The sequence below is a fragment of the Hippoglossus stenolepis genome, chromosome 4 (genome assembly GCF_022539355.2).
Source record: "Hippoglossus stenolepis isolate QCI-W04-F060 chromosome 4, HSTE1.2, whole genome shotgun sequence".
In the NCBI taxonomy this organism is placed as follows: domain Eukaryota; kingdom Metazoa; phylum Chordata; class Actinopteri; order Pleuronectiformes; family Pleuronectidae; genus Hippoglossus; species Hippoglossus stenolepis.
In genome coordinates this window covers 17,181,609-17,207,685 of record NC_061486.1, presented here as the reverse complement: position 1 = coordinate 17,207,685, position 26,077 = coordinate 17,181,609, and the positions used below count along the sequence as shown (strand labels likewise).

The 26,077-nt window shown below is 40.3% G+C and overlaps 3 protein-coding genes across 7 annotated transcripts in view; 1 reads left to right on the top strand and 2 right to left on the bottom strand.

Moving 5' to 3' along the window:
* fam168a (family with sequence similarity 168 member A) overlaps nucleotides 1–15,718 on the bottom strand; it is a 28,265-nt gene extending 12,547 nt beyond the window's left edge. For 4 of the 5 annotated variants that reach the window (XM_035153899.2, XM_035153900.2, XM_035153902.1 and 1 more), the window contains exons 1-2: nucleotides 15,511–15,718; nucleotides 666–773 (exon numbers count right to left, since the gene is read on the bottom strand). In XM_035153899.2, coding sequence (XP_035009790.1) covers nucleotides 666–727 — 62 coding nt within the window. In that variant the 5' untranslated portion in view covers nucleotides 728–773; nucleotides 15,511–15,718. The remainder of the gene's footprint in view (nucleotides 1–665; nucleotides 774–15,510) is intronic. The other variant, XM_035153901.2, reaches the window with a different exon arrangement.
* A 341-nt stretch (nucleotides 15,719–16,059) lies between these two features.
* Nucleotides 16,060–24,227, top strand: kbtbd3 (kelch repeat and BTB (POZ) domain containing 3). The gene is made up of 10 exons (XM_035155074.1): nucleotides 16,060–17,271; nucleotides 17,636–17,921; nucleotides 17,992–18,157; nucleotides 19,036–19,218; nucleotides 20,068–20,241; nucleotides 20,557–20,832; nucleotides 21,520–21,762; nucleotides 21,854–22,144; nucleotides 22,260–22,409; nucleotides 22,696–24,227. The coding sequence occupies exons 2-10, from the start codon at nucleotides 17,647–17,649 to the stop codon at nucleotides 22,816–22,818; spliced, it is 1,881 nt and encodes a 626-aa protein (XP_035010965.1). The 5' UTR covers nucleotides 16,060–17,271; nucleotides 17,636–17,646; the 3' UTR covers nucleotides 22,819–24,227.
* Nucleotides 24,129–25,865, bottom strand: LOC118106487 (sarcolipin). Its single transcript, XM_035155076.1, has 2 exons — nucleotides 25,585–25,865; nucleotides 24,129–24,985 (listed from the first exon to the last, which is right to left on the bottom strand). Exon 2 carries the CDS (start codon nucleotides 24,858–24,860, stop codon nucleotides 24,765–24,767), a length of 96 nt encoding a protein of 31 aa, XP_035010967.1. The 5' UTR covers nucleotides 24,861–24,985; nucleotides 25,585–25,865; the 3' UTR covers nucleotides 24,129–24,764.
* Between the last annotated feature and the right edge of the window lie 212 nt (nucleotides 25,866–26,077).

Sequence of the window (26,077 nt, the reverse complement as noted above, 5' to 3'; positions counted from 1 at the left end):
AGCCACGTAAATTGGAAAGAAAATTGTTACATCTATCAAGCATACATACACACACACTCATCACACACACATTAATCCCAAACTCAAGATTCTCAAGGCGACATCCAGCTGAAGGATTTTGCAAGCATGCAACAAAAATCAAGCACCGTAAGTCCTCACCCTCAAGTTGGCTCAAAATAAGCTTGCGTTTAAAAACACAGACTATTGACAGAATTTTTTAAAAAGCACAAGTACTGACAGAACATCAGAGGAATGCAAAAATCCACTGAAAATGATTGTCTGGTTTCCTGTGTGGTGTTAAATACAACCAGCCAAATGTTGCACACCTGCAAAAAAGAGGCAGGAGGAGCTCTACCATCCTGGTTCCCTCTACAGGATTGAACGAAGGAGTGGCCACTTAAAATTTAAGGTGCTGGAAATGGATGGGAGGAGATGTCTTATTAAAGATTTGTTTAAACTACATCTCCCATCAGGTCTCTTTCCCCACAGGTCGCACGATGGCGATGAATGAACCTCAAAGTGCTATTTCAACTTACCTGTTCATTGAGAATATGGGCATGGGAAATGTGTGTGCATGAGAGTTGTTGTGTGTTGTTGTGTGTGTGTGTGTTTGTGTGTGTGTGTGTGTGTGTGTGTGTGTGTGTGTGTGCATGCGTGCCCCGTACCTCTTGTGCGTGTCTGGTTGATACATGAAACTGAATTTGTCTGTGGGATGCCCGCTCGCCATTCTTGCTGTATGCAAATGAGGAAGGAGTGGAAGTGGATATGCAAATCTGAAATTAAAACAGCGAGAGGTCATGATTACAACGAACACAGGAAAAGGGATAAAAAAAATGTAAATTAAATAAAAACAGCAAAAAAGCAAGCACCAGTGCAACAGCAAATGGTTAGTGATAGCAGCAGGGGAGACAGTGATTAGGACGGCATGTCTGAGTGAGTGGTTGAGGTAACCGGTGTTTAAAAACCAATAAATAGATTTAACAACGGGTTGTGAGGGAATTTTTTACTGCTAAAAGAATCTACAGTGTATGTGCTGCACTGTGTTCTAGCATGTTAGCATCTTTAAGCTGATAAAACAGAAATCAGGTCGTATTTTACTCACGTGTATATTAAGTCTATATGATGCATGTCAAAGTCAAGTGAAGCATGAGTGTGTGTACTGTGTATACACATTAGCTGTCCAACGACTCCAAATTCGCAGTTTGGTTCAGACCTAAATTTTTGAGCCACAATTCAATTCTCAATCTTAAGGTAATTTAATCTTAAAATGATAAAATTATGATCACCAGGCTTGGAATTTCTATTATATTAGGTGCAGGGTCATTTGGCCTTTAGTGTCACAAGAATTTTTACGGTACAAAGCGCACTGCGTGAAATAAAGAGTTCGAACTTACAAATAATTAACTACGTTTCTGAAAAAAGACAAATACAGGAAAAATATTATTCACTTTTAAACTTAGTTCAATTCTACAATCCTTGAAATGATATTCACTTCTTTTACCTCATCAACATTTTTAGAATCCAAAAATATGAAAATATAAAATATATTGGCAGTTAGATAATAGTGAAGTGAAGCTAAAAAATTCAACCGTTTGAACATGAAAACACATTTTTGACTAGAGGGCGACTTTAAAATGTATATGAGAGTGTTAAATCTAACTCATACATCACCGTTGTATCACTGTTTCAGTCTCGGGTTTAAGAATCATTACACACCTAGTACATGTATATGTGATGTGCTGTACAAAACATTGAATACAAGCAGCAAATAAAACGTCGAGAGCCAATGAAAAAGCACAACGCACCCAAGTGAGCGTGCAAGTGACGGAGAACAAAATATATGTACAAAAAGAAGCAAAGTCAAGCACCTGGCCATGAATAAGCAGGATCCACTACACACACACGCACACAGAGTGGAACAGCTGAGGAATACGTAGAGGCATGGTGTGTGTGTGTGTGTGCGCGCTGTATGTTATGACTTTATTTGTATCCTGTGTTGTACACAGCATATCACCCAATCATCATGTAAAGACAATACAAAAGGAACTGGATTGTACCAGAACATGAGATTCCATCTTAAATCTAAACTGATGCATCCTGGGCTGGTGTTTCATAGACACTTATTATGTACATGATTACAGCGTCACTGTCATTATGTCTGGCATACACTGTACCCTGGCAATGCCAAACAACACAGACTGACACTTCGAATTAGTCAAAGAATCATTTCAGCACTGCGTCCAGGAACATGACGTCAAAACGCCTGGAGTCACTTGACAACTGAATGCCAGCATTAACATGTGGGTGCAGGTGCTTTCTAGTTGTTTTATGCATGAATCCCTTAAAATAAACATTTGCATGCATCAAAACATTAACAAGACGACATCAACACCTAATATAGCTGGAAAGTATAAGGGCAATGTGCAAAATTAAGGACCTTCTAACGGCGAAACACAAACTGACATTTTTCCTGACCTAATTGCATCATATTTGCGTTCTGCGTCCTGTTAGTCGATTTCGCGTTTTTGACAAAGATGTCAACTTGGAAATACGAGATTCCAGAGCTTTTCTTAACATCACCGGTGTTGATGTGTTGTAAACACAAATATTGTGGTTTCCACAGCTGAATTCTTACGTCATGTCCTGCCTCCTGCTGCTCTACCCAGACGCCACCCCTCGTTCTGAACCTGGACAATCTCCCACTGCAGGGTTACCAATACGTTCAGGAAACACTGCACGGTGTTCTTATGTGAAAGGCAATTTCCCGAAAAAGGCCCAGACACCATTTCAAGTCTCAAAAAGTCTATAGTGGCATACGAGGTGCGTGCTGGCGAGGGTCTGACCAAAAGAGTTGAGATATGTCAGTGAAAGCAAAACATTTTCAATAAGGAGTCTGACAATGGTCGCTCTCACCAATTCAAAATGGCCAAAAGAGAAACTCCCAACATTCGATTGTACAATCAATGGTGTTGTCTCCATCACTAACAAACAAACAAACAAACAAACAAACAAACACACTGGATGAAGCGGTAGTCCGTGACCAGTCCAGCCAATAACATGAGCATCAACTCTGGTTCACCACTAAAATTCACATCTCATAACAAAATAATGTCCCTGGGGAACTGATTTACCTATTGTTGAACACAGCTCAGAGTACAATCCTTATTAATCTACTGCATCTCCTCTGCTTTAATCCCCACCTCCAGCTTCCCGGCCTCCCACCTTTCATTCCTCTCTGCTGCTTTTCTTCAATTAATTTGTCATTAGCTTCCTCCACCTCAGTAAATCAGTGTCTCGACATGCAAACTAAGAGTTTAATTATAACAAGATTAAAGCAAAAGCCAAAGATTACTGCAAATGCCACATAAAAGAACAGTTTAAAAATACAATCCCTGATTTTCCAAAATGTCTGCCATGCTCACAGAGCAAGTTCAATGCAGTTGATCGAAAAATGTATATGCGAGGACCATAATAAAATAGAACCCCTTTATTGTCGTATCGGCAGAATACAACAAAATCAAAATTGTTGCTCCAGTGATGCGTGGACAACAGCATAAAAGACAATGCACTCAATCCAGTGTACTAAATCAACATAAACACATATACTGTATATAATACTAGAGGTGTTGACATGTGACCTGTATCTGGTTACATATCTGGTCCATGGGCCTTTGCTCTTTATAACTGATATTTAAAATTTTGGTTTCTTGATGTTATTCTCCATTTATCTCCATTCAGCCAACATTGTGACCTGATCTAAAAATGACCTGATCTAAAAATCCCCAACTAATTAGTTAGTTGGGGATGGTGGAATGCTCAACTGGAAGACTATCATTCATTTTTGTAAGGGGATACTTGTTAACATCTGCTACTAGTTGCAGCTTTGGGAGTTAGATGAACTTTTATGATGACCTTAAGAATGTGGACAAGCTTTACATTGCATTCTACATGCATGTGATTTCCTAATCCAGATAATGTATCCAGGTTTATGTCACATTTAAATTTTAAGATATCTTACAACTATTTTGTAGCACTTTTAAATTTGGTTTCAATTATCAAAAAAACAAATCGTCAAACCAAAGTTACATGTAAGAGCTGCAATCAGAATATTAGCTTAATCTGGTGTTTGTTCACATGAACTAAGTTATAATGTGCAGAGTGAGGGAACAATGGCTTTTAACAGAGACAGGTGGCTAAGCTAGCCCCGAGGCCTACTGCAAACACACACATACCCAATTACAGCTGTGAATGAATAGAAACAGACTGTTTCTGCCTGAAAAAAACACAGCGTGTGCAGGCCAAGGTGACGAAAAGTGAATGGGTGAGAACAAGAGGGGCACATCAATGTGTCTAATGGAGGTGTGTGTGTGTGTGTGTGTGTGTGTGTGTGTGTGTGTGTGTGTAACAGGATGACAGAAAAGCATGTGATGAGTAGGAGTGTCAAACCACAGCTCCCTTTGTTTTCAGGGGGAGGTGGCGATGAGGTGCATCAGGCTGTCGAATAAAAACCCCTTTCTAACAATAAGACCTTCTGTTCAAAAGACCACTGTGATTGAAGAAGAGCATTCTCCAGGGGACATTCACAATACAGACAGACAAAGATAGTGACTGCTTGTATATTTATTTGTAGAACAGAGAGTAAAGGAAAAGAGTCTACACATCTCCATGGTGTGAAAGCATTTTTGTTGCTTAAGGCAAAACACAAAACGAGTAACAACAACTCAACATACGGTTGTGTGCCTAGAATGTCAAAATTAAATACGCACTTACAGTCAAGTAGCAACTTCTGCGGACCACTTGAAATAGATTTGGGCTCTGCATTTTATTTATTTATTTATATATATATATATATATATATAACCTTTTTCCTGTTAAGAAGCCAAACTGCCATTTTGGGAAAAGCAAATTCACACAATGCGTCAGACAATATCAATTCTGTCTGTGGGCGGGCAGTTACTCTTATATTATATACAGAAAAACTCAATCATGCTCCGTAATGATATAAAACACAACAGGAAAACAATTTTCGTCTATACAGCCAAGTTTGTTGCACTGCGTAGGAGCTAAAACCAGCATGATCCCCTTTGTTTTAAGCATGGATCGTGGGACGTCAAAACAGGGGTTTAAAGTTCTAAAAAATAATGTGGAGCAAAACCATGTAGTGATTTAAAGATTATCATTCATACAAACACTATGGAGATAAATGTTTTGCTGGGATATGTTTAAAAGGTACTGTTAAATACTAATCAAGGGTTGATACAATATTAAAGAAAAAGCATTCAATCTTCCAATCAGAACTTCCAATCATCATTTACACAAGTGCTGTGTTCGCCAAAGGCCACTGAGGGTTAACTGCCTACAAAGGGTTGGTCTGATTCCAGAGTTGTACCTTTTGGTTCTTTTACAGTCAGCGTCATTTCAATTTATGACTTTCCCCGTGCACAAACACACTTTGTCCCTGTCTCGTGGCCCCTTTCTGTAAAACCTAACATCTGTTTTTCAAATTCTCTCTCCTTGATACAAACACGTCGACTTCAAAGATGGCAGGTCAAGCTGCAGTGTAACATCCCTTCGTCAGTACAAGGACAGCTGGACTCCAGCAGCGAAGATGAAACTGCATGTGATGTGAGGCACTTTCACTTATTTGCCGACAGCAATTACACATCTGCAAAGGTTATGACGCTGATGCTAGATGCTGTGCGCAATTATAAATTGAGGAGGGTAGTGCTTTTGGTAGCAGCCTCACAATACAAAATAACAGTTTCATTCATGGTTCTCCTCACTTGCAAACATGGCTATTTCCCCACGTTTAATGGAGGTTGAAAAATGTTTTTGTCTCTACTTGACCTCTAGTCTAAACAGATGTAGTAAAACTAAATCGTATTAATTGCCTGAAGATATTGTATGATGCTGTATTGGGAAAAACACCTAAAAAAAACACCCCAACTAACACAACAATTACTTTTGGATTCATTTTCCAATTTCTTGTTTTATCGTTTAACAGTCCAAAACTTAAAGATACTACATTTACTATCTAAATGACAAAATATCTTCCAATTCGCAGGAGCTGCAAACAGAAAAGCATTTTGCTGGATAAAAAGGCTCAAATGTTGATAGTTATTTTTCTGGCTGCCCAAATCCTGGCATCAGATTGTGTTGTAAATTCTCTCCTCGTCTCACACATGAACACACAGCGACCAGGGATTCATTCATCACCGCTGGCTAACATTATTAAAGAGACCTTACAGCTCCCCGGCTTAACCAGAGTTATTTTTCAGGACTTTGTTAAGCTTAAACTCTATTAGTGGGACTTCATTTGGGCTGAACTCACAAGCTATATAGCCTCAAGGCCACGGTAGAGAAATATACAGGGGCTCGATAACCTGCATGCTAATAGACCTGGGGTTTGTGTGTGTCTGTCTTTTAATGGTTTGTGTGAAAGCAGTAAAGTGACAATCATATTTTGCATTGTTTCAGATCTTGGTCATTTATGTCTACATATGTTATTTGCGTGCAAGTATGTGCACGTTTCAAAAACAATTATGTTGGTTCCACTCTATAAAGGGAGATTCCTGCAGCCTATGGGGAGCAGAAGTGGTATTAATGAGGGAGGGAGGATTGTGAAAGAATAAACCACCGAAACACACACACACACACACACACACACACACACACACACACACACACACACACACACACACACACACACACACACACACACACACACACACACACACACACACACACACACACACACACACACACACACACACACACACACAAAGAGCTACCATTCCTGGAGAAGATGTACAATGCAACACAACCCCCACACCAACTCTATCCTCCCACATAATACCTCAGCAGGCATCTACTCTTTAAGCAACTAATCAAAACCGGTGGGCGTTATCACACTTCAGCACAGGAGAGAATAGAACTTAACAGCTTTTTTAATCCTCCAGAAGGAAAGCATTTCACTTGGGTCATATGAGACTGAAACAGAGAGCGAGAGCGAGCGAGAGAGCGAGAGAGAAACCATTAGACAATAAACGGCTGAGTGTAATGTGGTGTGTCAATAGTGGGGTTGCTGCTATAGACTGTGTTACATGATGTTCATGCCCATCAGCCCCATCGTCTATTTAATTTTTTATGGACATAATATCCGTAAGTCAGTGGTAGCGACCAATGTTCTAATAAAAAAAACACTACTTTGTAAAATACTAGTTATTAATCGTCAATTATAAACTGAAAGAGCAGTTATACACAGAGTCACGGAGATTTGACCAACAAGGCAGAGGATTTGGCCTCAAATTGAAAAGTAAAAGCGCATATTTAGCATCATTTCAGTATTAACCTGATGCCAAAATGGAACCTAGTAACATTGATTAGGCAATCTACAAACTTTGAACTAGAGAAGGCGGCAGTCTCTGGATGCACACCTACAATATGGGACATACAGAGGGGCAGGTGAAGGGGCAAAACTGCCTGTCTGACGCAGACAGTAAATACTGAATGGAATTTTTGATGGTCCACCTCTGACGCGGTGGAGTTTCTCCGGGTACTGTTGATGACCGGTCAATGTGTTTGTGTGTGAGAAAGAGAGAGAGTGACAATGGGCCAGAGCACTGCATAGATCTCTTCAATGAGCAACAGTGTAGAACACTAAGTTAGAGTTCTTTTATTTGTTGTTATGAGAAGTGCCAAAAACATTTGGAACATAATGAAACTGCTGGGAGAAATGAGACTATGGAGGGCTGCCATAGTTGAGGTAATTAATGGGGAAACCCGCACACAATTAGGAGGATCTTTTTGTATCTATTTTTTAAATTTAATTCTAAAGCACATTTTACCATCGGCTTACTGTACTGTAAATCATTGACCCAATTAACCAGTCATTTTATTGTCAGGCCAAAAAGGTTTGTTTTCTTTGCACCATTGGTCAGACGAGTTATTAAAAGATTTTCCATTAGGTACTGGGAAAATGTGGCCATTTTTCATTATCTTCTGATATATTAAACACCAGACAATCACCTAACTGGGAAAAGAACTGGCTGCATATTGATAATGAAAGAGGTTAGTTGTGGCACTACTGGGCCACCAACAATAAATCTTTATTAAAGCCTGAGGCTTTCTATGTCACACGAAACATTCATGGCTAACAAAGCAGCAATCAAAGTCAAGAGTTTAACACTCAACACCTCAGCTAATCTGCTTGATCAGGACTGTGTGTGTCGGTGTGTGTGAGAGATTGACAGCAGCCTGGCAGCAAGCAAGCCAACAAGCACTGTCTTCTGATTCAAATTTTTTGCCCCCTTCAAACCAGTGAGAAAAGCACGGCCAAAAAGAGAAGAATGTGAAATATTCCAGTCTGTTATAAATTAGGCAGAAAATCTTGTGCTCATGTAGGATGCCTGCACAGCTGACGTAAAAAAAAAGCTTTTACGTCAGCAATCCTCCAAACAGCGTGACATCTAACAAAACACAGGCCTCCAGTAGCGCCTGCTATTTCAATCAGAGCTGACATCCATAATCAAGTCCAAGACTACATCCATCCTGCTGTAATATTAAAAGGCAGTGTGATGGAATCAGAAATACCCCCCTGCCTTCCACACAATCAGACCTGCCCCGCAGCAACGAGCTTCAAACAGCCCTGGGCTATTTTAGATCTAGGACAGCATCTCCCCCCTTTCTCTGTGCCGACTTCCTCCTCTTCTAGTCTCCTTTCCAAAATCATCTCATCAGTCACACACCTCATGGGTCTGCATCCCAGGATTATGTGACAGTATTGTGCCGGCCCACTGAAAATGGAAATAATTTTCATACCCAGAGTGCCTACCATGAAATGAATACCCTTAAACATTATCCATTTATGGAGATCTCCACCCCTGCTGTGGGCCTGGGGTATTAACACACATTCAGAACGCTGCATTACGACAAATAGTACAGCGGCTTTTCTTAGGCACTGCCACTGAGGTCAGTGTGATAAATAATTTGATGGCAAAATATCCAACCTTTGTAGGTCTATGAGACAATAAGAGGCTATTTGTCAATTTAAGAACAGTGATTATTTTAGTGGCACCTACTACTTACTCTGCAATATTTATGTATTTTGATGTAACTTAGTAGATTTGTGGTTCAAGAAGAGATCTAGAAGGACCCACAGTTAACGGTGTAAAAGGTTAATAGCAGTATCTTCACTGGTTAAAAGGAAAAGAGACGTGGTAAAAATGGTTTTCCTCAACAGACTTGTAAAAAAAGTTAATTAGAGGCTTCTGTCTACGTTTCTTAAAAAGGGGAGCATCAAGTAATACGACTTTTAATGAGTTCTCACTGCAACTAAGGAATTCTAACACTGATAGTAGAACTGAATGACACTGGAAACAATCCTAGAAGTCTACAGCAACACTGATTGCAAGTGTAACCGACACTAATTACACACGACACAGGGAAATTGTTGTATGGATTTGCCAAGAGATATCTATAGATACTATGCTAACATTTACTCAGAAGACCCAGAAAATAATTTAAGGACACTGGTGGAACACTAGTTAAGTCCATCATTGCCAACTAAATAAACTGCTCGGGGCGCTTTCATATTCTACAGCAGTCTCTGTTGATCGAGCTGTTGTGCTTTAGTCGTCTTGTGTGCGTTGATTTATGGGGCTATTAAAATAAGAAGTACATATAAAGTACAACAGTAGCAATAAAAGAAGGAAATGCCTCAATACAGAAAATTACTTGCATTACTTGGATTAAACATACATAGAAAATGTAAATTGAATGAGCCAGTCTGTTTGCTCATTTACAAATGAATGAAACCACTTTGCAGTCAGTTAGTTGTTAATGGTTAAGACCACATGGCGATGATGGGTAGGTACAGGTAGCTGCAGACCTGGAGCCAGGGTAAGGCTGAGTGAGTCGGGGGCAGCTGCACAGTCAGGCTCCACGAAAACGTAATCTTCGGCCCTCTGCTTTGAAGCGGTGAAGTCACAGTTCAAAGAAACCCAGTATGTGGTTAATAGAGTTAGCACATATTAGCTTGGAGGGATAACTTGTTTGCTTACTATATCATTTGAACATTGCTGTCATCCTGATCATCCCAAAATACTTGCATTACAATAAACCAAAATGTTTGCATTTAATTGCGGGTGTGCGGTAGGATTGTCTTTGTTTCATACTAGCCCGAGTCAGCAGTGTTCAGAAAGCAGTGGTTGTGAAAATTGTAGTCATTAGAAAAATTAATGAACTATGTAAGATTTCAAAAACAGTTCACCCGCATATAGGGGAAATATTGTAGTGCATATTTGGTTACATGTCTGGATCTAAGGTCATCAATGTGCATAAGACTTGTTCTTCTTGTTAAACTTTGACAGGTTAGTTATTAAAAGCTACTTAACAACTAAAAGAAAAAAAAATCTGACTGTTGTGTTTATTTTGTCAATAGTGTAAAATGTTCATCTTTAAAATAACTGAAGCAGTTTGATAGTACAATATTTTCCTCTGAAATAGAGTATATAAAGTAGCATAAAATGTAAAAACTTGAGAACACCGTACCTCAATTTTACGAAAAAGTACCGCACTTTAGTACAAAACTGCTGGGTAAGATACCAAATCCTGACCCAACATTTTTGGTAGAGACACCTAGCCAGAGCCAGGAACTAGCAAATACAAAGAACATACCTTTTGTCAAGAACGGCTTGTCCAATTTTAGTGGCTACAGGGAAAAAAGTTATTATAACACTTATTATGTAACTGTAAGTGTGGCGAAATGTGAAACAATAGAGGTGCTGGTGCACATAAATGAAAAGTTGGGCACATCAGTGCAAAAATGTAGTCTTGAACACTGACAGGAAACAAAATCCCAGTCAGACATAAATACTTGAGTGAACGCACATGCACGAGACCAGACAGCTTTATGACCTAGGACTGGGCAGTTAAACCCTTGATAAACAATCAATACCACAAGGAGATATTAACAGTAGACTGGCATTATTGCCGACAGTGGAGGTGCTACTAGTACAGGGCTCTATTAGGTTGTAATTGAGATAACAACTAGTGATGTTTTTAAAAAAGGACCACCAGTCAAACCTCCAACAGTGGAAACAAAATGGTAGAAAATATAGTGAAAATGTAGAATTTCTGTTTGTGTCATGTATTCCTTCGAGAATGTAAAAAGCTTCACACCAACAACTTTAACATCTTCATAAGATACCAGCACAGTAAGTGTTTTTCGCTTTTTGTTTTGGAGCCTCTCCGGTGCTCAAACTAGCTAAAACAGAGCCTGCATAATGATTATCACACTGTTGATGTGGTTCAACAATTTTTTACAGTAAGACAAGCAATGGTGATACATTAACTTTGGCCCTATCCTTTGCAGGTGTCCCATTAATCCATGACACTGACAGTTAGCCAGAATGTTCAGTACCAGGGCACTGAAAAAGCTCAAAGAAATTCAACAATTATGCATTGTTTTCTATCACCAAATGCTGGCCTATTAATTTGGTAAACAAGGTAGTGCATATCACAATACTGGTTACAATTCAATATATTGCAATATTGCAAGACCGATGGTTCACAGCATTTTCCCATCGAAATTTAAGAAAACTTTCAGTATAAAGAACACTGAATTTGTGTTGCTTTTGAACTGCACTGGGTTTTACTGACAATATTAGTAACATGTGTTCAAGCATAGCACAGTACACAAGCCTCTAGCCTCCAAAACGACCATTAAAATAAGTCAACACATCTTTACAGATTCAACATGAACTGAAACTAATCTTCATTAAAGTGGATTTATTGCAGGCCTGTTGGTTTAAACTGCATTAGCTTTAGCTAGGTGTACCTAATAAATTGGGGAGGAGGGCATGTTTTAGCAGTAGTATCTGATCAGATGGCTGACAAACAGGGACAATTGGTATTATCAAGACACAGCAGTGAGGTGGAAAATAGATAAGGATTGACTGATTAAATAAAATATTGAAGCATTTATGAGAAAACAAGCACATTTTGAATCCAAGTACAGGACACACACACACAAACACACTGTCATAAGTGAACCTTTGGTGGCATTCCATTGCTGTACAGTCATTTCCTGCAGACTCGCCCTTACTCTGACCATAATCGATACTTGCCCAAGCTTTACTCCTAACTCTCAACTGACCCAAGAATCAGCTTTTACCAATTATGGACACAGCTTTTGTTCTGATTTGGAAACGACATTCCCAATTGAATACCGAGATTTCAGAAACCATTTTCCTTTACGTGACATTTAAGGAGTCAGTTTGCTGGGGAAAGTAAGACCGTGTGGCCTGGCAGGTAAACACAGTCAAGACATTTCAGTAATTGTCATTACAAGAAATGAAGTTTACTGTATTGAAGCAAAGTTCTTAACTTACAGTGAACATCCTACACGGAATTCACTAATGCATCACCAACAGATAAAAATGTGCATGTTTTTCATGAAGGATGCAATCCAAAATATACAGCAAGTTTCAAGCAATGTGAGTATATTATTTCTTGGTCTAATGAAAATTAAAAGGGCATTGTCAGGTGCAGCATGACAAACAGTGGATGGATAATCTCTCAAAATAATACATTAGTGTTGATTACACTCCACAAAACAGAGATACAGCTATTAACAGGAGAGGTGAGAAATGTTCCTCTAGTTTTAACTGTGAGAGACAGTGGTGTGAATTTGCCAAATGTCAGCCCAAACCAATGTGGGTTTGCAGGCTATTTTATCAGTGTAGTACATACAATTTCTTCTATATTTCTTGACAGGGTCTTCCCTTTCATTATAAGACTTGGGTGCAGTGCCTAAACAAAATGGATGGAAAAAACTATGCAGAGTTCTCTACCGCTCTGTCTAGAAAGGAAACCTTATTGATTCTAATATAAGACATTTTCCCCTGAAACTTAGGTTTAACAAGTGAGGGTAGCCTTTCTGAAGGCTGGTGTAACATGTTCTTCTGCCACAGAGGAAATAAAAAGCCTTGGAGGGGGTGATGCAAAATCTTTATTTTATATTTTAATAACACAGCATGACGTCATTTTCTGACTTCACAGTGACGAAGTATATAGGTTATAGATCATGTGTATTGTCCTGTAGGATGCAGAGATACCCAGTAAAAATATTTCCGAACTAAAGTTGTTTTTGGACTTGTTTGGCATTTCTTAATGACATCACTGCATTGTTTTCCATTAATCATCTAGACTGTGGCGGGACTAATCAGACCATGGTGTCAACACAAAAGATCTTTAACTCGTGTTTTGTTCTGTTGCTCCATTGTAGAGCTGTGTGCAGCACTCTTTGCCATGCTGTTGCTCTCGCTTGCTTTCTTGCGCTCTCTCACACAGTTGACCTGTCACTCATGGTCAGACTGACCACCAGTTCCGGCATGAATTCTGTTCACTTCGGTGGCCCCTTAAAACATCCATAAAATGTTTATCCCCATCGTCAGACTAACAGACCGGGGTTTAAGACATGCCCTGCTCTGTAAGATACTAATATGTGTGAATATTGTTTTTTAATTATTGCAAATTAAATATGTTATGAAATGATCAATGTCAGCCATTTGATTGGGCTCTAAATACATTATTATTCTGTGACATTTAGATTAACCAATGAAAATATAATTGATGTATAACCAGAAAAGAGAAATAATTATTGATTGCAGCTACTGTTTAAGCAATGACTAATAATGATTAACAATTCCAGTGGCATTGGCCCTAAAATCTGGTAACTTCATTGTTAATCATAAAAAACATGTTGGTCATCAAGTGGAGAGACTGGTAACTGGAAGAGGTACACCATGGGAGCATGAATCAGGATCTTGCTGTCTGTAAGCATTTGTTAGCTGATCTGCGAGGAGCAACTCATTAAGTGGTTCAAACCACGTGTGAATGAAGTGCTCGAAAGACAACGGCCTGTTAAAGAACCACCAACTCTCGTAACATTAAGTGACTCCAGCTTCTCAGTCCGGTGACAGTTTTATGGTTGCATTGTATAGCCTACCATTCATACACATGAGACTGCGCTCAATACATGCCAAAACCCAATCACCCCTCCTCTTTTACTTAAGCATGGCAGACAGGGTCACCTTAGATTGAAGATTAAATTAAACTCGATTTTATAGTCAGTTCTGCATCATCATTTTTTTTATATTTTCTAGTTATCTGGAAAAATATAGATTTGCTTAAAATGTCCCAAAAATACTGCAGTTTCTTCGTGGATTTCTCAAGGTTGACCATTGTCACTGCTTTTAACACAACTTCATGCCAGATGCCCCTTGATTTGACAGGGGTCTTGAAGATTAACATTGGTTGTTTGTTATTTGATGGGGGTGGAATGTTTCTAATGGATGTGATAATAACCAAATAAACAACCTATAATGTGTTGGTCTGGTGCGGCCTAACAACAATAGAAATACCTTCAGATTGAAAATCTATGGGTACTTTGGCATTAAATATACTGTGACGGCTGTGTGAATGGCAAACATTGTATTGTACAGCTCTTTGAGAGGTCATCAAGACCAGAAAAGCACTATTATAAACACAGACTATACATTAGAGATAAAATACCTGAGTGTATGAGATGTGCATTGTTGTACCTTTTAAATTCAATGTGAAAACAAAAGACATTGTCCCTCGTGTTGGGGCAAACGTGGTGTTTATAACATGCGTCAGTTACTGCACAGATGCATTATAAAACTAGTGCATCAGAAATAAACTGCTCCCACTCTAAGATACAGTTGTTTTGTTCGCATCGGAGGCTGTAGCCTGGAGCACAGTCTGCAGGCTTTTGTGTTTTCCCCCACATCAGTGGTTAAATGTAGTTATGTCCATCACAGTGTGGCATCACTGGCGGAGCACTGCATTCCTCAGATAGTCAGCAACGACAAAACAGCCGCGGTCGGACAAAAATGGTCACACTCAAACAAGCTTAAGACACCATTTTGAAAAATCCACCGATTTCTAGATAACTCCGAGATGCCATCTTGCCAATTATCGCTAGATTAGCCGCCGTTAGCATGGCTATACGGCCGTCCCGAGGCAGTCCCGTGCAGGAATCCGTGCGGGACGCATAATACAAACGTTAGCTTAGCTCCCTTGCTAGCCCCTGAAAAAGACAAGCCGCTAGCCCGCCGTAGCATCCCCCGACACACGCTGCTCAAATGGCTAATTAGCGAGCTAGCTGGGGCAAGACTAGCAAAAGACAATGAAAAAACCCTCGCGGCAGGTGAGGGCAGAGAGCCCCGGTGCGACAGCGGCTACTTTCACCGCCAACGCCACAACTACCACCGTCGACCGGACAACTAGTATCCGTTTGAGTCCGCAATTCGAGCTAGCCCGCTTAGCTTAGCCCGCTAGTTCCCACTGTAGCCACCGCCGCGGAGGACAATTGAAGGGATACGGAGGGGGAAGAAAAGGCAGGGGAAAAAAACACGAACAAGTACCGAGTCGACACATGGACATTCCTGTCCGCCATAACAACAAACTGCGGCTGAGACTCACCGAAGTCACTCGGTCGAATAATTGAGGAAAATGAAACAAGATTCTCCGGTGGTGCGTACGTGCTCTCTCCCGTGTGTCTGCTCTGCTCGGCTCGGTGTGGACTGGCTGTGCTACGGCAGCGTTTTGTCGGGGGCCAGTTGCGCTGAGGAGAAGGAGACAGCTTTCACCCGGAGAGACGGTCACTGTGTGGGGGATGGGGATGCACTGCCGAGAGGGAGGGAGGGAGGGATGCAGGGATGCAAGGAGAGAGGAGGGGGCCCGACAGACCCACCGATAACATGAAGTGTAGAGGCATTCATAATAATAATAATAATAATAGAAATAACAACAACAATGATAATAATACGAATCATAATAATAATAAAAGCAGGGAACTTTTTTTTTTACACTGATATTAATGGAGTTCCTCATGCACTCAGCAATGAGGCGTTCATGGTCAATGTAAATTTGACCCTGAATGCGCCATTAAAGGCATTGATGATGATTAGAATTAAATAATAATAATAGTTATAATAATAATAATAATAATAAAAGCAGGAAATTGTAATGAGTGAAGGAATGAATTGTCTTAGTTTCTGTTTACAGTCATATTGTAGGAGTTTCTCTCATGCACTTAATAATTATAATTTGACTCTGAATGCTTTATTAGAGCTATAGATACTACTTCTACTACAACTACTACTAATACTACTACTAATAAAAGAGGGTAATTCTAATGAGTGAAGATACAGCCTTATTTTTTGCTTACAATGATATTGAAGGGGTTCCTCTAATGCACTCATAATGAAGGGTCAATGTAAATTTGAGTAGACTATGGGTCATCAAGTTTTTAGATATGTGTCTGTTTGCATTTTATCCAAGAATAATTATTTTTTTTGCTCTGATATAATCTTTATGTGTATATGAAATCTATCAGTATGTGTCTGCATGCATATTGATACTACAAGAGGTAACCCTCACTGTGGTTGTTTTGGTGCATGTCAACAAAGGCCTGCTGTTATGTATCCTTTGGATTCAACATTTCCAGGCAGGAAAAGTGGTGGCGGTGACACGGTACTGCAGTAGCTGGAGGTTCGCGTTCACTGATTTAGATTCAGTGGTTTTCTTTTCATGGCCTCATGCATAACAACCACATTTTATTTTTCCTTACAGCAGGGCATCGCCATCGAGTGGTGAGGAAGTGACTTACACCACATTTTCAATTAAGTAGCAAGTGCTTTGTCATCATTGGTGCATTAAGAGCATAAATAAATGACAACAAAACTCTCCCAATCTGCAGAGCACATGCAAACATAAAACTATGGATTTACCAGCAGTTGACTATTTTTACTAATTTGAGCATGTATTCACTAACATCTTGCAACTGAAAACAGCCATTTATAATAGTTATATACAGTTAAATATGACATATTATATAGATATGACATGAGAACTACAGAATCCACAAGACACGAATGGGGCAACCTCTTGCCGAGTTTTTAAACCGACCAATGAGAGAGAGAACTACATCTCCCAGCCACCATTGCGCCCACTTGTACCGCAAACAAAGAGCTGCATACCCGCATGCGTCTCTAGCAGGTTTAGAAACGAGATACATATCGAATCAATATCATCAAAACAACGCCATTTTAGAAAGGATGATGTTAATGAGGAGTGTGAAAACTAAAATCTGTCCAGATCCTCGCGTGACTTCAGGCTTCCGGAAGTGTGAATGACCTGAGTAAGAGAGGAAGAGAGAGAGCTGTCCGAGGTGCTGACACCGTGAGTAGAACTTCTCCTGCTTTAGACTTGTAATATATTTAACCTGTATTTACAAATGTTTGAGGTTTAACGGCAAAACATCGTTAAAGGTTGTGTAATATCCTTTTGTGTGTAATATCGTGTAATATATGTGTAATTGTGTGACAATACTGAATGTGCTGTAAACTGAAATCTTATTCGTTTAACTGTTCTCAGTGAGATGTTTGCATTGCAGAGTGGATTGTGTTACAGATATGCTTCAATGAAGTAAATATCTTTAATGCATTATCCTTTATTACCACCTCTCACTTCTCGCTCTCTCTCTCTCTCTCACAGACACACAAATTCCCATTTGTCACTGTACTGTTATTTTTTTCATTGTCAGAATTTGGGAAGATGGATGAAAATCAAGAGTCATCCTCCTGTTTTGCCAACGCCCAGGACTCCAGCAGCAGCCCGACCAACAGTGTATCTGGCATAGCTCCACAATGCAACGGGGCCCCGGAGCACCGGACCCTGCTGCGGGCGTCTGAGTCCCACGGACTGCAGCTGCTGGGTGTGCTCAGATCGTTGAGGGAGCGAGGCCTCCTGTTAGACTTCACCATTAAGGTCCAGGAACGCAGTTTCCCCTGCCATCGTTGTGTACTCGCAGCTTGCAGTGATTTCTTCAGGTATCTATTATCTATTATCTATTATCTATTATCTATCTGTTAATGTAATATGAAACTGTTCTGTGTTTAGGGCTATGTTCGAGGTTGACATGCGAGAGCGTGATGATGGTTCGGTGACTCTGGGTAACCAGTGTCCAGTGGCGGTGGATTCTTTTTTGGACTTTGCGTACTCTGGAGAGGTGCTAATCACTTACAGCAACGTAGACATGCTGTTCCAGCTCGCCTCCTTTCTACAGGTAGGAATTCATACATGACATCTTTACATTGTTGCTCTTCTCTGTCTCCTAAACAAGCATCATGTCTGCAAGAGTCAAGAGAAGATGCCGTGACAATTGTTTTCAGTCTCGTGTAACAGGCAGAGGTGCTGCAGTTGCAGAGTTAAGAGTTTAAGAGTTTAAGAGAAAAAACAACACGCTGGTACAAAAATGTATTCTGACATTTCTGGATGTCATGTTTGACAAAGTACATATTAATTAAATAATCATCAAACATCTCAGTAACGTTTGGATCTAAATATGCTGTTATCGTGTGCTCAGTTGTTATATATTGTTTGAGTATGTATCATAAATAGCATAACTTTACACAGTGTTAGTTTAGCCCTTCACACGTCTACCATTTTTTCATTAGTTCAAATATTGATAGCTTATAACCAAAGTGTGAACAAAATGGTAAATCAGTATAATTGTTATGAGGCTATTGGGAATTGAGCTAACACACACTTTACTTTAAAACAAAGCGAAGCCAATTATATCTACGGACAGAAAACAAAAGTGTAAAGATTTTAAGGATGTACATCATCCCTTACTTTTATTATGACATACACAATCAGTCCCCTGAACATGCCAGATTTTTTTCATCATGATCCATGAGTTATTTTCTGATGAAAACATAACCTCCTTGGCGGAGATAAATGTATAAAATATGCAATACATCGTCAGTGGGCCACAGACTCATCACTAATGTGTTACTTCATTCTGTGATACACAGTTTTTTGGACATTTTTTAAAATGAATGCCACTTAAAGTCTCTGATATAAACTTTCTGTGTACATCATATTTATTTCAAAGCAGCTGTTTCCATGTGTACATTTTCCCTGTCGTTGTCATTCCTCCAGGTTTCAGTCCTGTCCAGAGCATGCAGCGACTTCCTGATAGGAACCATGGATCTTTGTAGCTGCCTGTCCCTCTTGTCCCTTGCTGAGGCCTACGGCTCCACCTCCCTCCTCAAAAGTGCCAAAGAGTTTGTGGTTCAAAACTTCTATGACCTTTCAAAAACCCAGGACTTCCTGGATATGCAGGTGCTGCTAAAGTCTTTACATTGATACACATAGATTTTGTTGATAAATTCATATGTTCTTTTAATTATTTTATTCCTTGACAATGCATTATGCAAACAGATGAAATCCATATGCCTGAGCGATAACTGATTTTGCTCATTCTTGGTAGTAAACATTACAGTTATTGATCCAACTCAAGTCTTAGTGATTTATAAAAAAATTGAACTCATCTAATTTCTACACACAGGGCACAGCAATCTTCCCATAATTATGCAAGAAAATCTGTAACTGAAGGTCGATGATTGTATCACTCTTCCAAGAATCTTCTGCTGTGTAAAATCGATAATGATAATGTAAATAATGATTTTGATTTTAAAAGTGATTGTGTTGTTATTATCTTGCTCACCATAGACTGTATATAAAGATGGACGATGTGTGTCTACTTCCTCCCACTATCCACAAATGAAGCCAAAATATTCAGGATACGAATGCCGCCATCTTGCACATTTGGAGCCAGAACCTGCTGTGCAATAGTAATCAGGGGATGGCGCCGCCTTAGGGAGGTTTTGAAAGATACACATGCTCGACCAATCAGGAGTCAGTCTCAGCTGTCAATTATGACGTTCCACCTAGTTTTTAATAGTATCATTCAATTATATTTTAAAACTAAACTTAAAATGTAAAAAAGAAGTGTGATAAGAACTAAAATGACCATCTTTGAGAAAAGAGATGTACTTTGACAAGGTTTATGATCGAGAGATTGAGACCCTAACCCTAGCCGTCGTCCATCTTTACATCCAGTCTATACTGCTCACATAAAAAATGTGACTAGACTCACTCAGCATTTACTGTTTGGATTGCTCCTTACAGGTGAATGTGCTGGAGGCATGCCTGAGGTCAGACGCTTTAAACATTCCCAGTGAGGAGGCAGTGGTGACGTCACTTCTCAGATGGGTGCGGTGCAATCTCCCAGGGCGACAGAAGCTGTTACCAGGATTGTTTTCTCTAACCAGACTGCACCATGTACCTGCACCTGCACTTAAGGTATAAACACACCCCAAGTATTTGATCGCCTCATCCTTCCTCTGTTACTTACGTCTTACTAAGGACACTGGAAGCAGGGTTGTTGAGGGGGCTGCAGCATCCCCCATTAGCAAGGGCCTGGAACTACAAGGCAAAAAGTTTACTAAACGCAACAACATAAACATTTTGATTTCACTTTCTAGGGAAAGATTTTGTGAATACAGCAGTAGGTGTAACATACACCCATTATGATTTATAATATTTGATTAAAATGTAGAACATTCAGTGTATTTCCTGTGTCTGATACGTGACAATGATAATTACCTTCTCTTTCAGACTCTGCGTGATTCAGACACTCTGCTGTGTGATGACGAGTCCTGTCTCGCCCTGCTGTCAGGGGCCCAGAGCAGACAGACCCAGTACGACGGCCTGCTCACTGATGCCAGGCCGGCCACCATGCAGAGCTACATCTACATCCACAAGACGGAGGAGAATGGAGAAATCCGTCACACCTTCTGCTACTGTCTGGAAACAGACCAGTGGAAAGAGTTGGAGGGGACAACCACGTTCCCAGACCCACCGGGATCATACTTGACCAGCTATGCCGAGAAGGTAGGTTATTGGACTGAACTGCTGCTCTGTAGTGGTTTAGAGTGTTTATACCCAACAAAACTTCTCTTTCTTATACTTTGAAACCTCAGATTTATCTTGGGACCCCATTTTTATCCCAGCTTCCTGGATAGAAACCACTAACAGAAACTTACAACAGTGTTTTTAGTGAAACCAGGCCTTTTGGAATAATATAGTAACTGTATACATGTGTGGCACAGAACAAAGACAGCTTTTCAGAAGAGGATCCTCAACCAACTGTGAAGTACAGCAGTACTTCATAGCTCCTTCATAGCTTCAGGGACTGGGCAGCACAAAGACTTTGATTCAACTATGAACCCCCACTATCATTTTAAAGATTGCATAAAGATAACCTGTGGCCATTTGTCAGAAAGTGCATGTGGACCTTTTAGAGAAATAACTATTTCAAGCAACCCAAATCCAACAAGGAATAAAAAAAAGAGATGACGGGTTATGGATTAGTCTAGTGAAAGCCCAGATTTGAATTCAACAAATCCTCAAATAGAATACTACATCTCAAAAATCTTTTGAGGAAACCTTGTGTCCAAGAATAATGGCTAGAAGAATCCAGGTCGAGGCACTCAAAGTAGTTTGAAAATGTAAAAGGACTACGTGTTTTCATAAAGTTTTATAGTTTGAAAAATGTCCCTCTTCTCGTCTGGATTTGAGATGTTTGTCACAGGTGGTTGTCGTGGAAACTGTTGCCGTGCAATCCGTCTTCACGTGGCAGAACCCTTCCACGATGCCACTGATGAGGTTTGGTGCTTCAATCCTGTGACTCTCACGTGCTCGCCCGCACCGGCCATGCTAAAGCCCCGCACCATGCACACGGCTGTGACCTGCCTGGACAGAGTGTACGTCATCGGGGGGCGTTCCAAGGGATCCAGAGGCGGGGCTCCCAGTTTGCTGGAGGTAACAGTGCCTCCTTTAAATTCGATCAAAGGCAAGTTGTCATTTTAAAATGTGCAGGTCAAACTCTGTTCTTTTCCATCCTGTGTTCCAGGTGGAATATTACAACCCTCTGTCGCAGACGTGGTGCTCAGTCAGCCCGCTGCCCACTGCCATCTTCTACCCTGAAGCCAGTGCTTGTGGCAACATCATCTATACTCTTGGATCAGAGGTGGAAATCACAGGCTCATTTAATCCCTCGTTGGACTGTTTTTACAGCTATGACGCCCAGCAGGACCAGTGGAGCCGCCTGGTGGCAGAGTTTGGCCTGTTCTTCCATGCCACACTGGTCAAGGCAGTGTCAATTGATAACACACTGCACCTATGTGACCTCTCCACTTATAAGGTTAGGCCATCACATGAGCACAAATGGATGAGTTGAACACTCATTAAATTGGAGATTGTATTTTAAGTTTTCCCTTTTTAAACATTTAAATGTCATTTTTTTCTGTTCCATGCAGGTGTACAGTTTTTGTCCAGAGACGAACGTGTGGAAGGGTGAAGGGTCATTCGAGTGCGCTGGGTTCAATGCAGGAGCTGTGGGAATGAGAGACAGAATCTACATCCTGGGTGGAGATTACTCTCCTGACGAGATCACAGATGAAGTTCAGGTAGGGAAGAAAAACTCTGTATTCCCACTTTAGTCTTTATTGCTTATAGGCATATATACAAAACTAACAGATAAAAAAAACTAAAAAACAAATAAAACATCAATTATAAGTTTTTAAATCCATAACAGCTCAATGCAAACTACCAACTCTGAAAAAGTTAAATATGTGGGTAATTACAGACATCACACATCAAAAACACACCCAGACATGAATAGTGGTTAGAACTCCTGTGAATATATATTGAATTGAATATTTTGATCAGTGTGTTTTCTTGTTACCTGTGCAGGTGTTCTACAGTGGGAGGAGTCAATGGGAGGAAGTGGCGCCCATGCCCAGAGCGCTCACGGAGTTTCACTGCCAAATCATCAGCTTCAACAGATACAGAGACCCGTGGGGTGACACGGCATGATGCGATCAGACACTCACACACACGCACCAGACTAGAGAGTGGGACCTACATGTGTGTTATGTAAAAATCTACCCATGATGTGTCTCCCTTGCCTTCAAACCCGTATGCATGATGGACATCAAACACCTGGAGAGAGAATCACCATCAGCATTGCCAGATGCACAAATATTTTTATTATTCTTCATTTGGATGATAACTTCACCCTTTGTACGATCAATAATACCAAATATCCCATAATGTACGAACTTTCATCATTTAGTGACACTATTTTCACATTTTCCCTCTGTCAACGCTGATGATCATCCAGAGTTTATCTTCGACTAACACCACAGCTCCTCTCAGAGATCATCGTAACATGCGAGCACCGGGGCCAAATGTTTTATTTATTTATCTATTGATTTATTTATTGAAGCTTTAATCCCTAAAATTGTACATGTGAAGCACCAGCTGTCATAAGCTCTTTGTCGTGTCAATCTAAATACGGTTCCTCCCATGGAGGAACCCTATTGAGCAGAGGACTATTTTAGAAATCCTATTTTAGTACCTGGATAATTTTTCTTTGTCTGATTAATATTTTTCAAATGGAGAATCTACTCAAAGAACACACACACACACACACACACACACACACACACACACACACACAGTATCAGTACATGTATAAGCTCTCTTATAGACAGAATATAGAAAAGAAGAGTTTTATTATTTAACGCTTTTCAGGATCAATTTCCAAAGATTTCTGCCTCCTTGACTTTTCTCAAATATGGTGATACATTTTTTTGTTCTGGCAACAGGACACCAAATATCTTATTTGTCTCAAGGTCCTCGATAGGCACTTTGCCATGAAAGAAATACAAATGAAATGTACACATAGTGGACAACTTTTAATTCCTTTCAACTAAATAAGCTTTATTTGATAGTAAAGATTTAAAAAGACACATTATTCTGTAATATTTTCCGAGGGTGGCGCTATGTGAGGGGTTTTCTTTTATTATGTTTTTATCTCTTAATTCTTGCTGATAGAGAGCTATTCATGTACAATAACACAACTTACAATACTGTGTTAATTTTCTGGGTGGATTTTCACTTTCAGACTGTCATGTTTCCACGCATATGCCCTGTTTCTCCTCTCGTGATATACAGCTTATCACAAGTCTACATGTGACCAGTAGATGCATCACCTGCTCTTCTTCTTCAGCAAATGCCTGTTTGATCCAAATGTTCTGCTTTATCTGCACTTATAACACTCTGTAACTTCAAACAATACAACAACTAATATGTTTCAGGAAACGCAAAGGAAAAACATGGGCTTCACATTGGAAAACATGAAAGTTTATGTTGGGAAATAGAAAGAAATAATCCAACAACTGAAAGACTGCTTTATGGCAAGAAATAAAACCTAAACATGATGCTTTGTTATTTGTGTTGATGCCTGTTTTCTAGGAGTACATACAGTATCTGCATTTAACATATTCATCACTTTAGTAGAAATAGAACAATGGACATTAAATGCATAGAAGTTCACATGAATGACACACTGACATGGGTTACTATCCTGAGACTGGAGAGTTTTCTAGCAGCTTCTCTGCAGTGAAAAACTAGAGACTCAAATCCCAGTTCAATTATTTTGATTCACCTTCCAATTTGTTCTATGATTTAACCCTCCTGCCTTTTGCCAGAATTTCAAGGCCACATTCAAACATCTCAGAATACGAGAACGGATCCAAGACGACTTGGTCTTTGGCAATCTGCCCTGGCTCTACCACTCACAGGTTTTTTTTTACCTCATAAATGCTACAGACCAGTGATCGTAGTCTAAACTAATGTAAAGATGTAAACACTGCGTCTGCACAAAGTCCTACAGTATATGCCACCTCAGCCCCTCCACATCTATACCTCCATCCCTGCGCCTCTCATTCATCTCCTCACTTCTATGGCTCTGCGTTTCAGTCCTGGTAAACTTTCACCAGCAGCCACATGAGCATCACAGTGATTAAGACGATCATGAAGTTTAGGAACAGCTCCTGCACAGAGCGGTCCATGGTCGCGTGACAGGCAGAGGGGACTGGAGAGAGTGACGAGCAGCAGAGGTATCTGCTGCCGAGGAGAGGATGGTGAAACGACGGAGATTTGTGGTGTGGCTCCTATTTGGATACTGATCCACGACCTGAGAGGAGGCAGAGGTGGAGAAAAAAATAACACAATAATACACAGGAATAAGCAAAGTATACAATGAGGCACTAAAATGTATGAATATGTGTGTGTGTGTGTGTATGTGTTAGTGTGTGTGTGTGTCAGTGTGTGTTGGTGGCATATGTCCTGTTTGTGTGGGCATGTATGTTGCCTCTCTTATCATAGATTAGAGGGATCAGTCTCTGCTCAGTTTGGTTACTGCATCTGTTCACAGTTACCATCACTCACCCGGGAGCATGGTCAATATACTGTATCTCCTTACATACAAACATGATGCACACACGGGTGCACACTCACACACACACACACACCCACACACACACACACACACACACACACACACACACACACACACACACACACACACAGACACACACACACACACACACACACACACACACACACACACACACACACACACACACACACACACACACACACACACAGACAGCTAATAAAAGTTAAGTTCCTCTTCATGCATTGTTTTTTGTCCCATGCCTTCGGTGTCAGTTTGCAGATGTTTTCATTCCACAAAGTGATAACACACAGTGGATCTGCTCAGTGAGCTGTTACCTTAACTCTGTTGTCTCTCACTATGAACGGGAACAGGAGAAAGCAGATGTTTCCGTCCGCTCCTTTCTTGGTTTTGATTTGTGACACAGCAGCTCGTCTTCTCACTGGAAACTTCTCTGTTGTGCCACTTCTTCTCTGAAGCATCTACTGGCAGCTGGTCCTGCTCTTGTCCAGTGTTCTGCAGTCGCCAGGGGCCGGGCCCGCTCCTAAAGTAGCCATCCTCAGGGGACCGCCCATGGTTCACATACACACAGACTGATGTCACACACCAACTAAATGACCAATAGAGTGTGTTATTTTCCACAATCCCATCCACTGGAGTGTTTCCCAAGTAAAACCATACACCACACACACGCACACACACACACACACCAGGTTATTTATAAAACATTATGGCAATTGTCAGGTGAGTCATATTTATTCCAAACACAATATTCACTGATGGTTATAGGAAACTGTAACAGTATCACTCAGTATCTGTGGAGCAAATACA

Excerpts from the sequence above, each read along its gene's own strand:
- kbtbd3 (XM_035155074.1), top strand. The coding sequence starts at position 17,647 with ATGGATGAAAATCAAGAGTCATCCTCCTGTTTTGCCAACGCCCAGGAC. Across the intron at positions 18,158-19,035 it reads AGCTCGCCTCCTTTCTACAG|GTTTCAGTCCTGTCCAGAGC; the intron begins GTAGGAATTCAT and ends TCATTCCTCCAG. Across the intron at positions 19,219-20,067 it reads AGGACTTCCTGGATATGCAG|GTGAATGTGCTGGAGGCATG; the intron begins GTGCTGCTAAAG and ends TGCTCCTTACAG.
- LOC118106487 (XM_035155076.1), bottom strand. The coding sequence starts at position 24,860 with ATGGACCGCTCTGTGCAGGAGCTGTTCCTAAACTTCATGATCGTCTTA.